Genomic DNA, 12770 nt, shown 5'->3' on the forward strand with positions numbered 1-12770 from the left:
GTAGAAGGCAGGAATGCTAGCAAAGCTGTGTATACTGTTGGAGTTACGTCTTGGACCACGAGCAGTAGCTAGGAACTGGAGACATGGCTGGTCTGCGCCACCCTTATACCCTTGGTTTGGAGCCTGAGGAGATGCAGGCATGGACCAAGGGCATTGCTAGTGAAGAATCTTCCAGTCTCATGAGCATGGAGTGCATGCACACCCACAGCAAATACCTATAGGGACTTGAAGAAGAACACAGCATTAAAGTTGCTGTTCCCTGCCTCTTGCCTTATCTTTCACTCTTCTGCTCAGCTCCCACACTGTGGTCATGGAAGTGCAAGATCCCATACACCTGCCTTTCCTTTTTGCATGAACTACACCTTTGAGGTCCTTCTATCTTGCTTCCTGCTGTGAGAAAGATTAAGGAAACTGATGGGCCACTGCCTGTAAAGCATTTTGAAATCTTCATCAATGATGGTGCTACACTCAAGCTATTATTACTATTGCTACATTATCCAGTTAGATGAACTTGCCTTTACTGACAAATACCATTCAGTGAACCAGGTCTGGCCTTAGTGAAAATGGTGCCCTGGGCGAACTTGTATTTTGGCACCCTCCCTCCCCCTCCCACCATCACCCCTGGCTCCTACAGGCTCCCTGGGCTCCTCCTCCCTCCCCACTCATCACTGCTGGGCCATTACCTATACTTCATAGGCAATGTCCACAGGAAAGTCCATTCAATGTAGATGGGTGTCTCCCATGGTCCACTGTGAGTTAAGAATCCCTTGATGAACCACTTACTTTGACTAGTCCTTTCAAGATGTGCTGGCGTTACCCCAGGAACAAACATTTGAAATACAGGTATAGCGCCAATATTCAGAACTTCAAATACAAAAATGATACATGCATACAAATAGCATAAACATTCAGCAAATCATAACCTTTTCATAGACATCTTACATGCCACATTTTGTACAAGATTAGTTGAATATATAATAGTGGTTGCAACAATGATCTACATGGTCATATTTTAATCAGATAACATCACAATGAGTAACTGCTGCAACTAGCAAATTCCTAGGCCACTGTCAGCAGAAGCACAGATGTAAAAGTGGCATGGTATATGGTGTATTGCCACACTTCTGTGCTGCTGCAGTGGCTTGTGGTGCCTGGCGCTTGGCCTGTGGCTCAAGGCAGGCTTTGCACTGTTACACGGAGCCTGCATCTTGCCAGAGCCCACGGCCCCCCTGCAGACCCTACCCACTCTTGGCTCACCACGAGCATTTTGACAGGAAGTACCAAGCAGTAATAACAACAATAATAATAATAATACAAGAGAGTGTGTGTGTGTGTGTGCGCGCACGTGTGCATGAGAGAGAGCGCCTCTGTGTGTGGTGTGTGTGAGAGAGAGAGAGAAAGACTGTGTGTTGGGGGATTGTGTGAGAGACAGAGTGTGTGTTGGGGAGTGTGAGACTGTGTGTGAGACAATCTGTGTTGGGGGACTGTGAGAGACAGTGTATGTGGGTGAGTGCCTGTGTGTGTGAAGGAAGTTTGAGAGACAGTGAGTGCAATGTCACTTTAAGTCCTCCTTCCCTCTCCTCTCTCCCCGGCTCAGCCCGCCCCACTCATGACTCACGTGGAAGTTTTGCTCCTCCTGCTGCAGGGCTGGAGGCAGGGAAGGACTTGGCCCCACTCTGGGCAGTGAGCAGTGGCTGCGCCGCCAGTTACCGCCCCGGCTGTGCTGCTCTGGGCTCCCCAGGGCTGGAGCAGAGCCGGAGCCCTCAGCCGGCTGGCTGAGGCATGAGTGAGGGAGGGGCCAGGGCAGCGGGGTCAGGGAGAAGCCCAGAGTGGGGGAGGGGCTGGGGAAGATAGCAGTCCGGCCACAGCCAGCCAGGGGAAGCCCCAGTCCCTTGTGGCGCCCCCTGGCTACAGCGCCCTGGGCGTGGGCCTCGTTTGCCTGGCCCTAAGGCTGGCCCTGCAGTGAACATTCAAGGCAAATTGTAAGCTCCCCCACATGACAATAAAAGTAGGTCTGACAAATCACCTTTTCAGTACCCATGAAGAGACTTGTGTATTCAGTGGCATGGTGACAGACGTTAGCACTGAATAAAACCAGTGCAGATCAGCGTCTGCCCACCTTAAACTATTGTTCCCGGGCCAGCAGAAAGTGTAAGCACTAGCTGATCCCTAGCATATTATTTGTCCAATGAAAAGATGAAAACATCAAACAGAGAAAAATGCTAAAAATTATTTAAGCTACAATGGGGCAAATTCTTCCCTGATTTACAACCCTGCAACTCCAGTTACTTTAATGGGGTTGGTAAGACAGTGCAGAATTTGACACAAGGAAGAGTAACTGTTCCATCTCCTCACATATATTTTTGAAGATGGCTAGTATAGGGTGTGACACCCTGACACCCCTTTATTCACCATTGTCATATAATTAGGATATGTTTTGCAGAAAGTATGCCTTGTGAGGTATCATTCTAGAAGTCTTGATCTGCAAGACATTAATATCTCATTGGATTGTATGTGCTATCAGGTATGTGAAGTTATGAAGTTTGGCTATGTATGTGTTACTGAAACATGCTGTGAGGTTGAAAACACCACAAGCAGCCTTTCAGGTACAATAGTAAAAAGGCCAAACAATGTTCATGGCTTCTTGTGGAAATGCACACAAACATAAGGATTACCCCAGGAACTGTATACAAGAGAAACCTCTCAGAGTTAGCACTAGACAATAGGAACTGTTTGACCCAGGTCACAGCAAAAGAGCTTTCCAGCAAGTGGAAAGATGATTTAAAAGGGGGAAATGACATCATGACAGTACCTCCCTACAACAACACACCTGGAAACACCTGAGGAATAAAGACTGAACTGGGGGAAATGATGGCCCCAGGCTAAAGGGATTTCTAGCCTATGTATGAAAAACTGGGAAACCCAAGCTGTAAAGCAAACGCAGCCTGTTTATCACTCAGGGTGAGAATTTGCTAATTCATCAAGTATGTTAAACCCAGTTTGTGTTTTTGTTTATTTACTACGTAATCTGCTTTGATCAGTTTTCTATCACTTATAATCACTTAAAATTAGGGCTGTCAATTAATCACAGTTAACTCACGCGATTAACTCAAAAAAATTAATCGCGATTAATCAAACTTGTAACAATAGAATACCAATTGAAATGTATTAAATATTTTTGATGTTTTTCTACATTTTCAATATTGATTTCAATTACAACACAGAATACAAAGTGCACAGTGCTCACTTTATATTATTATTTTTTATTACAAATATATGCACTGTGAAAATGATAAACAAAAGAAATAGTATTTTTCAATTCATCTCATACAAGTACTGAAGTGCAATCTCTTTTATCATGAAAGTGTAACTTACAAATGCAGATTTTTTTTTAGTTACATAGCTGCACTCAAAAACAAAACAGTGTAAAACTTTACAGCCTACAAGGCTACTCAGTCCTACTTCTTATTCAGCCAATCAGTAAGACAAACAAGTTTGTTTACATTGATGGGAGATACTGCTGCCTGCTTACTTACAATGTCACCTAAAAGTGAGAACAGGCGTTCGCATGGCACTTTTGTAGCCGCATTGCAAGGTATCTACATGCCAAATATGCTAAACATTCATATGCCCCTTCATGCTTTGGCCGCCATTCCAGAGGACATACTTCCAGGCTGATGATGCTCATTTAAAAAAAATGTGTCAATTAAATTTGTGACTGTACTCCTTGTGGGGGAAATTGTATGTCTCCTGCTCTGTTTTACCCATATTCTGCATACATTTCATGTTATAGCAGTCTCAGATGATGACCCAGAACATGTTGTTCGTTTTAAGAACACTTTCACTGCAGATTTGAGAAAATGCAAAGAAAGTACCAATGTGAGATTTCTAAAGATAGCTACAACACTTGACCCAAGTTTTAAATATCTGAAGTGCCTTCCAAATCTGAAAGGGACGAGGTGTGGAGTATGCTTTTAGAAGTCTTAAAAGAGCAACACTGATGCGAAAACCAGAACCCAAACCATCAAAAAAGAAAATTAACCTTGTGCTGGTGGCATCTGACTCAGATGATGAAAATGAACATGTGTCAGTCCGCACTGCTTTGGTTCATTAAGCATCAATCAGAACCCATCATCAGCATGGAAGCATGTCGTCTGGAATGGTGATTGAAGCATGAAGAGACATATGAATCTTTAGCACATCTGGCACGTAAGTATCTTGCAACGCCAGCTACAACAGTGCCATGCGAACGCCTGTTCTCACTTTTAGGTGACATTGTAAACAAGAAGCAGGCAGCAGCATTGTCTTCTGCAAATTGTAACCAACCTTGTTTGTCTGAGTGATTGGCTGACCAAGAAGTAGAATTGAGTGTACTTGTAGGCTCTAAAGTTTTACGTTGTTTTATTATTGAATGCAGGTTTTTTTGTACATAATTCTACATTTGTAAATTCAACTTTCATGATAAAGAGATTGCACTACAGTACTTGTATGAGGTGAATTGAATTTTTTTTTATTTTGTACAGTTCAAATATTTGTAATAAAAAATAAATATAAAGTGAGCACTCTACATTTTATATTCTGTGTTGTAAGTGAAATTAATATATTTGAAAATGTAATAAACATCCAAAATATTTAAAATAAATGGTATTCTATTTTTTTAATCGCGCTTAATTTTTTTAATCGCTTGACAGCCCTACTTAAAATCTATCTTTTGTAGTTAATAAACTTATTTTATGTTTTAATCCAAACTAGTGTGCGTTTGACTAAGGTGTCTGGGGATAATCTCAGTTTGGTTACCCCAAGTGTGCATGGTCCTCTTTGCACTGAGGGAGAGGCTGACTGGGTTAAACCCATATACTGGCCAGATTTGACCAAGTAGGATGGTACTGCTCTGGGGTCCTAGGCTGGGAGGCTGGTGGTTAGAGAGCCTGCATGTAACTGCAGCTGGATGTGTCCCTACTGGTGTGAATGCTGGTGAAAGTGCAAGCTTGGAGGGCTTTGCAGCTTGTCACAGCAGCACAGTGTGAGAGGGAGCCCAGGCTCGTGGGTCAGAGGGCTCGGTGGTACCCCAGATCCAGATGCCAGGTGGCACGCTGGAGGAACCCGTCACATAGGGATTTCAAGTTTATTTATTTTCATCTATGACACTAGATATACCAATATGTCTCTGATTGCAGCCAGAACCCTGGGGTGATGGTGTGGTCTGTAAATGCATTTGAAGATATTAAGGTGTCTAGAGTTCACTGGTGAGCTGCAGGGATACACTTACCTCTCTCTCCTGGTCTTTTCTAACTTGTCTTTCAAGATCATGATCTCTTTCTTGAGGGCAAGCTGTTGGCTCTCTGCATCCCGCAGTTCTTTCTTCAGGGATTTGATTTCATTAGCATGTATTATTTCTCGTTTGGATAGTTCCTCTTCATAGAAAACACTCTTCTTTTCCAACTCAGCCTTTAATTTGGTGATCTCTTGCTGATGTTCTGTGCTGCTCACCCCTGGGGAGCGACCAACTTGCTTTTGCTATAAAAGGAACATCCCAAAATTAGTTTTCTTGCACTGCAGATCACCGCAAACATATGCTTAATAATAATTTAATCTTGATATACACAAGCTGATGTTTATAGAAGGCATGCTGTGAGAGTATAATTTATACAATAGACTACAGTTAAATATATACATTTATCTCAACTGTGTAAAAGTCAGTGTGAAAGTAGAGTCGGGACTGATACTCCTCTCTTTACCAGTGAGCTAGTCACTTAAATATAGCATAATTTTCAGGTCTTTGTACAATGTGGTTATATTGTCATTTTAAATGTAACAGGCCACCTTCTGGCATTCATATACATATGCAGTCAGAAAAAGATCACAGGGTTCAATTCTTGTATATCCCAGTCCTGGTTCCCCCTAAATCTTTTGAGTTCACATATCTGGAAGGCTTACAGCATCAAGTTCAGTGACATTATGGAGTAGGATGGTTAGGATCCTGGGTCCAAAGTCCACATATTTTAGCATGTCCTCCTCTGAATCCCTACACACAAGTCTCCTTGCTTGAATTCCTAGAATGAGCAATTTGTGGTGGCAGTGCAGAAACTCCAGTGCTGGTCAGAGTGCCGGTGCCAAGTACCATTTTGATTGCATCATTTTGTACCCTTAAGTCAGGAATAGCAAAAAGCCCCAGAACATGGCCCATCATATTTAATTTATCTTTTCTATCACAGCATAAAAGCTAAACAGCTAGTACTACTTCATTCTATGTCAGTTAGGGTGCTGGAGAGCTGTTTGGCAAGCTATTTTGCTACTTGAATGCTTCCTAGATATTGCTTAACTTAGTTTTGAATGAAAGAGGTTAATCCTGCACCCATTGAAGTCAATGGAAGTTTTGTCATTGATTAGTGTGGCAGCAAGATCAGGCTCAAAATCAGGTGTGGCCTATGTGATTGGCCACATATGTGATTGTGTTATTTTACATTAAAACTCAACACTCATTTTTAGCACAAGAGTACTTTTTAAAATAAAAACGTACTAATTCTCTTTTAAAACCCCCTGAAAACTGTTTTTCTTATTTTTAAATATATAAAATAAAAAATATTTAATAAAGAAAAACTGTGCTTCAGGAAGTGCAATTATAGTGGAGACCTGGTATTTAGGGTGATTGAAACTGGCCTTGTGCCTTTTAATGCACATGAGGTGTTGGGTACCTGGTTATAACCACACTTTGTATCATGCACTATTAGAATATTCTCAGTCAGAATCAATCAGCTTGACTTTTGTACCTTTACCTCTGCTGATGCTTAAACAGAACTTGCTAGCTGCATGCTGTGCAAGAAAGTCCAGATGATTTGAATACAAGGACTGCTGGAGACCTCCTCAAGAAAAAATTAGCTTTGCAATTAGTGTCAGCATGGGAATGCAAACTCCATGAGCTGTGCAGTTCCAGTTTATAGCATCACAAGATTTTATCTAACTCAGCCACAGAAAAACAAAAATGATTTATTTTGATGTTCTAGTTACATGGGGACACACAGAAGATTTTCTGCTTGGCTTCGGAGAGATTAACCTTTAGTGACACTGCTATAGTTTGCTTAGTTTGTTTCAGGACATGTATCTCCCTTTGTAGATGAATCATCATCATCATCTGCGGTGAGAAAGAAATCAAGGATCTTACCAGACTTAGCTATGTCAAGAATCCAAACTTGTGATACAAAGGGTTTTTAACAAGTGATTTAAAGGTTTTGTGATTATAAAAGGTTGGCTGATACAACTTGATAGGGAAGATGAAATATATACATTTATATTGAATAGGTATACGGTACATATTGGCCATACAATTTTTGTTTATATTATTATTTTTCTTAATTTAATAATTTGTTGTTACTCAGGTAGGCAACAAAAGCAAAAGGGGTGTGGGGCTGGGAATTTCAGTATAAATGCAGTCTAAATATTTAACATGCCTAATTTATTTATTTTAAATTTGTTTACAATGTTGCTATCCAAAAGCTCTGGGAATATGCACAAAATATTAATAAAAAATTCATGCAACAAGCAAATGGGACTGATGTTCAAAAACCTCAGTCTCTCAACTCAGACTCACACTACACCCTCCTGTTCACTTAACCCTTCCCTTCTCAGAAAAATAGCTTGGGATAATAGAGAAAGTTTGAAATTCTGCTGACCTAACTTTAGCATACAAAAAACATTAAAATTATTCAGCAATATAATAAATGTGGTTTTTAATTTTTGTTGGAAGAAACAGCACTAGATATTTACATATAAGTGTACTGCAATAAACAGGACATGGAAGACCATATAACATCTATAGAAATACACGATTAATAATAGTAGCAATACAATTAAATAATTTGGAAATCGAAAAATGCTTCTTGAATATTATTTAGAGAAAATTACATTTGCCCTTTGATGGGAATACGGTCCTTGTCTTATTTTGTTACTTATATCTCTACTATTTTCAACAATAAATTTTTGTTATGATTACAAAAGCAAATACAAATGGTAACCTATTTCTGCATGTATCTTCTCCCTTCATCCAAGTCATTATCTGCTCAGTTTACTAACACAAACGACTTTTCATTACTGTCAGCACTACAGAACCCATAGAGGTCTTAGAGAGTAAACTATGGCTTATACGGCCTAATGCACCATCCACAATTGCCATCTAAATTCTGATGCCAGACTCTTTATTGCTGATGAAGACATATGAAGCAAAAGGAACACAGCTTCATTTCCAGCTGGTAGGCTGGATTTGCAGCACTAGCAGCTTTATGAATCCTGTGTTTGAGACAAACGGATTCTTTTAAGGCCCAAGTTCTGTATTCTACTTAGGAAAGGAAGCCAAAATGAATACAATAGAACCTCAGAGTTACAAACAGCTCAGGAATGGAGGTTGTTCGTAACTCTGAACAAAACGTTATGGTTATTCTTTCAAAAGTTTACAACTGAACATTGACTTAATACACTTTGAAACTTAATACTTAATACTTTGAAACTTTACTATGAGGAAGAAAAATGCCGCTTTCCCTCTATTTTTTTAGTAGTTTACATTTAACACAGTACTGTACTGTATTTGCTTTTTTTGTCTCTGCTGCTGCTTGATTGCATACTTCCAGTTCCATATGAGGTCTGAGGTTGACTGGTCAATTCATAACTCTGAGGTTCTACTGTAAATATGTGCAAAAGAGTTTATGAACAGTGACTTGTGGATGGTAAGGGTCCCGCAGAGATCAATGGCAAAACTATTATTTCATAGATTTTAAGGCCAAAAAGGACCTTTATGATCATCTAGTCTGATCTGCCTAACACAGGCCATAGAATTTCACGCAGCAATTCCTGTATCAAGCACATAACTTCACAGGGAACTACTGCATATGTTTTGGGAAGATGTGCTATCTTGATTTGAAGAGTTAAAGTGATGAAGACTCCACCACATCCTTGACAAAATGTTCCAGTGGTTAATTACCTTAATGACTTACATAAGAACATGTTTTTTCCCTAAATGCGCACACACCTTCATATGGAAACCAAAATACCAATTTGTTCCTAATCATCAACTCTGAGGCACATATCTTCAGAAAGTGGTACATCTACAGAGCACACCACACAACACCAAACCACAAGATAACATTTGTGCTTTGAATAAAGTCCCTGATCCTGGAAATACTAACACATGTGAGTAATCCCACTGAAATCAGTGGGACTATTTAAATGCATAAAGTTACTCTCACACTTCAGTATTTGCAGAATTGAGACCCATCCCCATGCTTGGCTGAGCTATATAACAATACATTCAGAAATTTTCCTTTACAGGGACATCAGTTAGCATCAGTTATTAGACATTTGGTTCTATTTAGACTTAAATATAATTGAAATATGCAATCATAAAGTAATGTTTAATACATCTCCATAGAGATCTGAATGTGCTGATTAAGTGTTATATGCAACTACTCACTCACGCTGAAATATCAAACATTACAAAACACTTCTTTTGACTTGTAAAGAGAGCAAATAGTTATGAAAGTCATTGACCAGGAATAAACACAGAAAACCCAGATGTCACTATGATAGAGATGCTCCTCTAAACATAGCTAACATTTAGCATCAAAAGAACGTACTGGTTAATAATTTACAATTGTGGGAAGTTTTTGTTTTTCACATAGCCTTTCGTAAAGACAATTTTATACAAATTTACCTTTAAGGTCAACTCAGAGTGAGGTCACAAATTCACAATACCCTCTTGGTACTGAAAGCTATTTTACAGCTCAACTCCAAGCTGGCTATTAACTTTAAAGGCGTTGAACCAAAAAAGACTAACCTTTAGTCCTTCCAGTTCACTCTCCAGCTGTTTAGAGTACTGCTCGCTTCGCTCACGCAACTTCCTGTCCTTGGATGCCTCAGCAGCTGCAGCTTCAGCATGGACTTCCAGCTACAAAAAAGGGTAACAAATTCTTATTTTTCAAAACAAAAGTTACATTTTTTGGTGTAAGAGTTGAATTGTAAAGACTAGAGTGGAAAATTCAAATCTCTAAAGAGAAATTAGATTTTGTATATGAAGTAACAATCAAATGAATGAAGAGTTAAAGATGTACAGACTATGACTTGAATATATTTTTAAAAGGCAGTGAAGTAAGCATGAATTATCTGTACGAAAATCCTCCACATATAATTACCACCTTAAGGACTCTACAGACTCCTTTTCACTACTTACTTCTTTTTTGAGTCTTTCTGTTCTCCGTAACTCTTGCCTTAAGATTTCCACCTTTTGCATCACCACGTCCATCTCTTCCTCTTTATCTCGGACCTGGCGGGTAAGTTTCTGTTTTTGAGAGTGCAAGTCTGTCAGCCGCTCATTCATCTCTGAGAACTCCTGCATGGCCAGTTTCCGCTGGCTGTGTGCATCTTTTAGCTCTTTGGTTTGGGATTTTAATCTCTCACTAGACTCCATCAGTTCCTACAGTTAAAAAAAAAAAGTTATAAACCTATAAAGCATTAGGGCCAAATTCTGCCCTTGGATGTATGCATGAGGGTTTCACTGAAGTGAATGGGAGCCACATATATGCAACCAAAGATAGAAAACTTGTAACAATATATGACACAGACCAGGTGCTTGCAGTGAGAATGCTTTGTAAAGGTAGAGGGGCAGATTATAATCAGTTGAAGTCAGTGGAATTGCTTCAATCTATACTCTAAATTTGGCCATTATGTAGATCTAAAGCAAAGGCTTTCAATACTTTTACGCTCTAATCAAATACACGATCTTTTCCTTAGGTTTCCAGTACCACTTAACCGAAATAGAAAAAGAGTTGCATCATTAATTTATTTTAGCTTTCAAATAAAAAATGCAGTGTTAAGTGAATGAAAACAAACTCTTTGGAAGTCAACCTCCTCCACACAGTCATCATAACTCCCATAAACTTAGGGTTGCAAGGATTCAATTATCACTACACATCAATAAATGATGATTTCACCGTACACACACAAACCTACAAAATATTTCCATTTATAATAATCGAAATGTATAGATAGATCAAGTAAGAAAAATGCTGCTTGAGAACTTATTAGAGTTTGATTTAAGAATATTTACTTTGTATAGTTTGACACGTGATGCTGCAAGTTGTGTTTTAATGGATACAAAGCTTTAACTTTTTTGAATCTCACCAGCTACTGTTGTTAAATAATTATTGCATGACTGCCCTCCTCGCATATATGTGAAAATTTAAATCTATAAAAATCTAAAAAATAGAAAGTAACAGATTTTTTAGACAAGGGAAATGCGGTGGATCTAATATATCTGGATTTCAGTAAGGCGTTTGATACGGTACCGCATGAAGAATTACTGGTTAAATTGGAAAAGATGGGGATCGAAATGAAAATCCAGAGGTGGATAAGGAGCTGGTTAAAGGGGAGACTGCAGAGGGTAGTATTGAAGGGGGAACTGTCCGGTTGGAGGGGGGTTACCAGTGGAGTTCCTCAAGGCTCGGTTTTGGGTCCGATTTTATTCAATCTATTTATTGCTGACCTGGGAACCAAGAGTAGGAGTGGGCTGATAAAGTTTGCGGATGACACCAAGTTGGGGGGTATTGCCAATTCGGAAGAGGATCGGGATATTCTCCAGGGAGATTTAGATGACCTTGTAAACTGGAGTATTAGTAACAGGATGAAATTCAATAGTGAGAAGTGTAAGGTTATGCATTTAGGGATGTCTAACAAGAACTTTAGTTATAAGCTGGGGACGCACCAGTTGGAAGTAACGGAGGAGGAGAAGGACCTAGGAGTCCTGGTTGATCGCAGGATGACTATGAGTAGGCAATGTGATGTGTCCGTTAAAAAAGCTAATGCGGTCTTGGGTTGCATTAGGCGAGGTATTTCTAGTAGGGATAAGGAGGTGCTAGTCCCGTTATATAAGGCGTTGGTGAGACCTCATTTGGAGTATTGTGTGCAGTTTTGGTCTCCCATGTTTAAGAAGGATGAATTCAAACTAGAACGGGTACAAAGAAGGGCCACTAGAATGATCCGAGGAATGGAAGGCCTTTCGTATGAAAGGAGACTTGAGGAGCTCGGTTTGTTTTCCTTAACCAAAAGAAGGATAAGAGGAGATATGATTACACTCTTTAAATATATCAGAGGATAAATACCAGGAAGGAGAAGAATTATTTCAGCTCAGTGCTAATGTGGACACGAGGACAAACGGATATAAACTGTCAGTCAGGAAATTCAGGCTTGAAATTAGACGAAGGTTTCTAACCATCAGGGGAGTGCAATACTGGAACAGCCTACCGAGGGAAACAGTGGGGGCGAAGGACCTCCATGACTTTAAGATTAAGCTAGATAAGTTTATGGAGGGGATGGTATGATAGGATAACGGGCTTAGTCAATTGGTCAATTAAGTGCCACACTGGTAAATAGTACAATGGGTCAATGGTATGATATAACCTTTTCCAGAGGGTTTGGCTGGAGAGTCTTGCCCGCATGCTCGGGGTTCAGCTGACCGCCATATTTGGGGTCGGGAAGGAATTTTCCTCCAGGGAAGATTGGCAATGGCCCTGGAGGTTTTTCGCCTTCCTCCGAAGCATGGGGCAGGGGTCGCTTGCTAAGGAGTGGGTGGATCGGCTTATGTGGCCTGCATCTTGCAGGAGGTCAGACTAGATGATCATAATGGTCCCTTCTGATCTTGAATTCTATGATTCTATGATTCTAAACATTGATATTATTGGTTGAAATTATAAATTAATAAAAATCAAATGCTGCCAAGTCTACATACA

General features: G+C 39.9%; 1 protein-coding gene across 8 annotated transcripts in view; it reads right to left on the minus strand.

The window, feature by feature from the left end:
- The window catches only part of CDC42BPA (CDC42 binding protein kinase alpha), a 334994-nt gene that overhangs the window by 96123 nt on the left and 226101 nt on the right, over positions 1-12770 (minus strand). For all 8 annotated transcript variants that reach the window (XM_039528858.1, XM_039528856.1, XM_039528855.1 and 5 more), the window contains exons 13-15: positions 10217-10459; positions 9824-9934; positions 5270-5517 (exon numbers count right to left, since the gene is read on the minus strand). In XM_039528858.1, the coding sequence (XP_039384792.1) occupies positions 5270-5517; positions 9824-9934; positions 10217-10459 (602 nt within the window). The remainder of the gene's footprint in view (positions 1-5269; positions 5518-9823; positions 9935-10216; positions 10460-12770) is intronic.

Source organism: Mauremys reevesii, linkage group 3 (genome assembly GCF_016161935.1).
Source record: "Mauremys reevesii isolate NIE-2019 linkage group 3, ASM1616193v1, whole genome shotgun sequence".
In the NCBI taxonomy this organism is placed as follows: domain Eukaryota; kingdom Metazoa; phylum Chordata; order Testudines; family Geoemydidae; genus Mauremys; species Mauremys reevesii.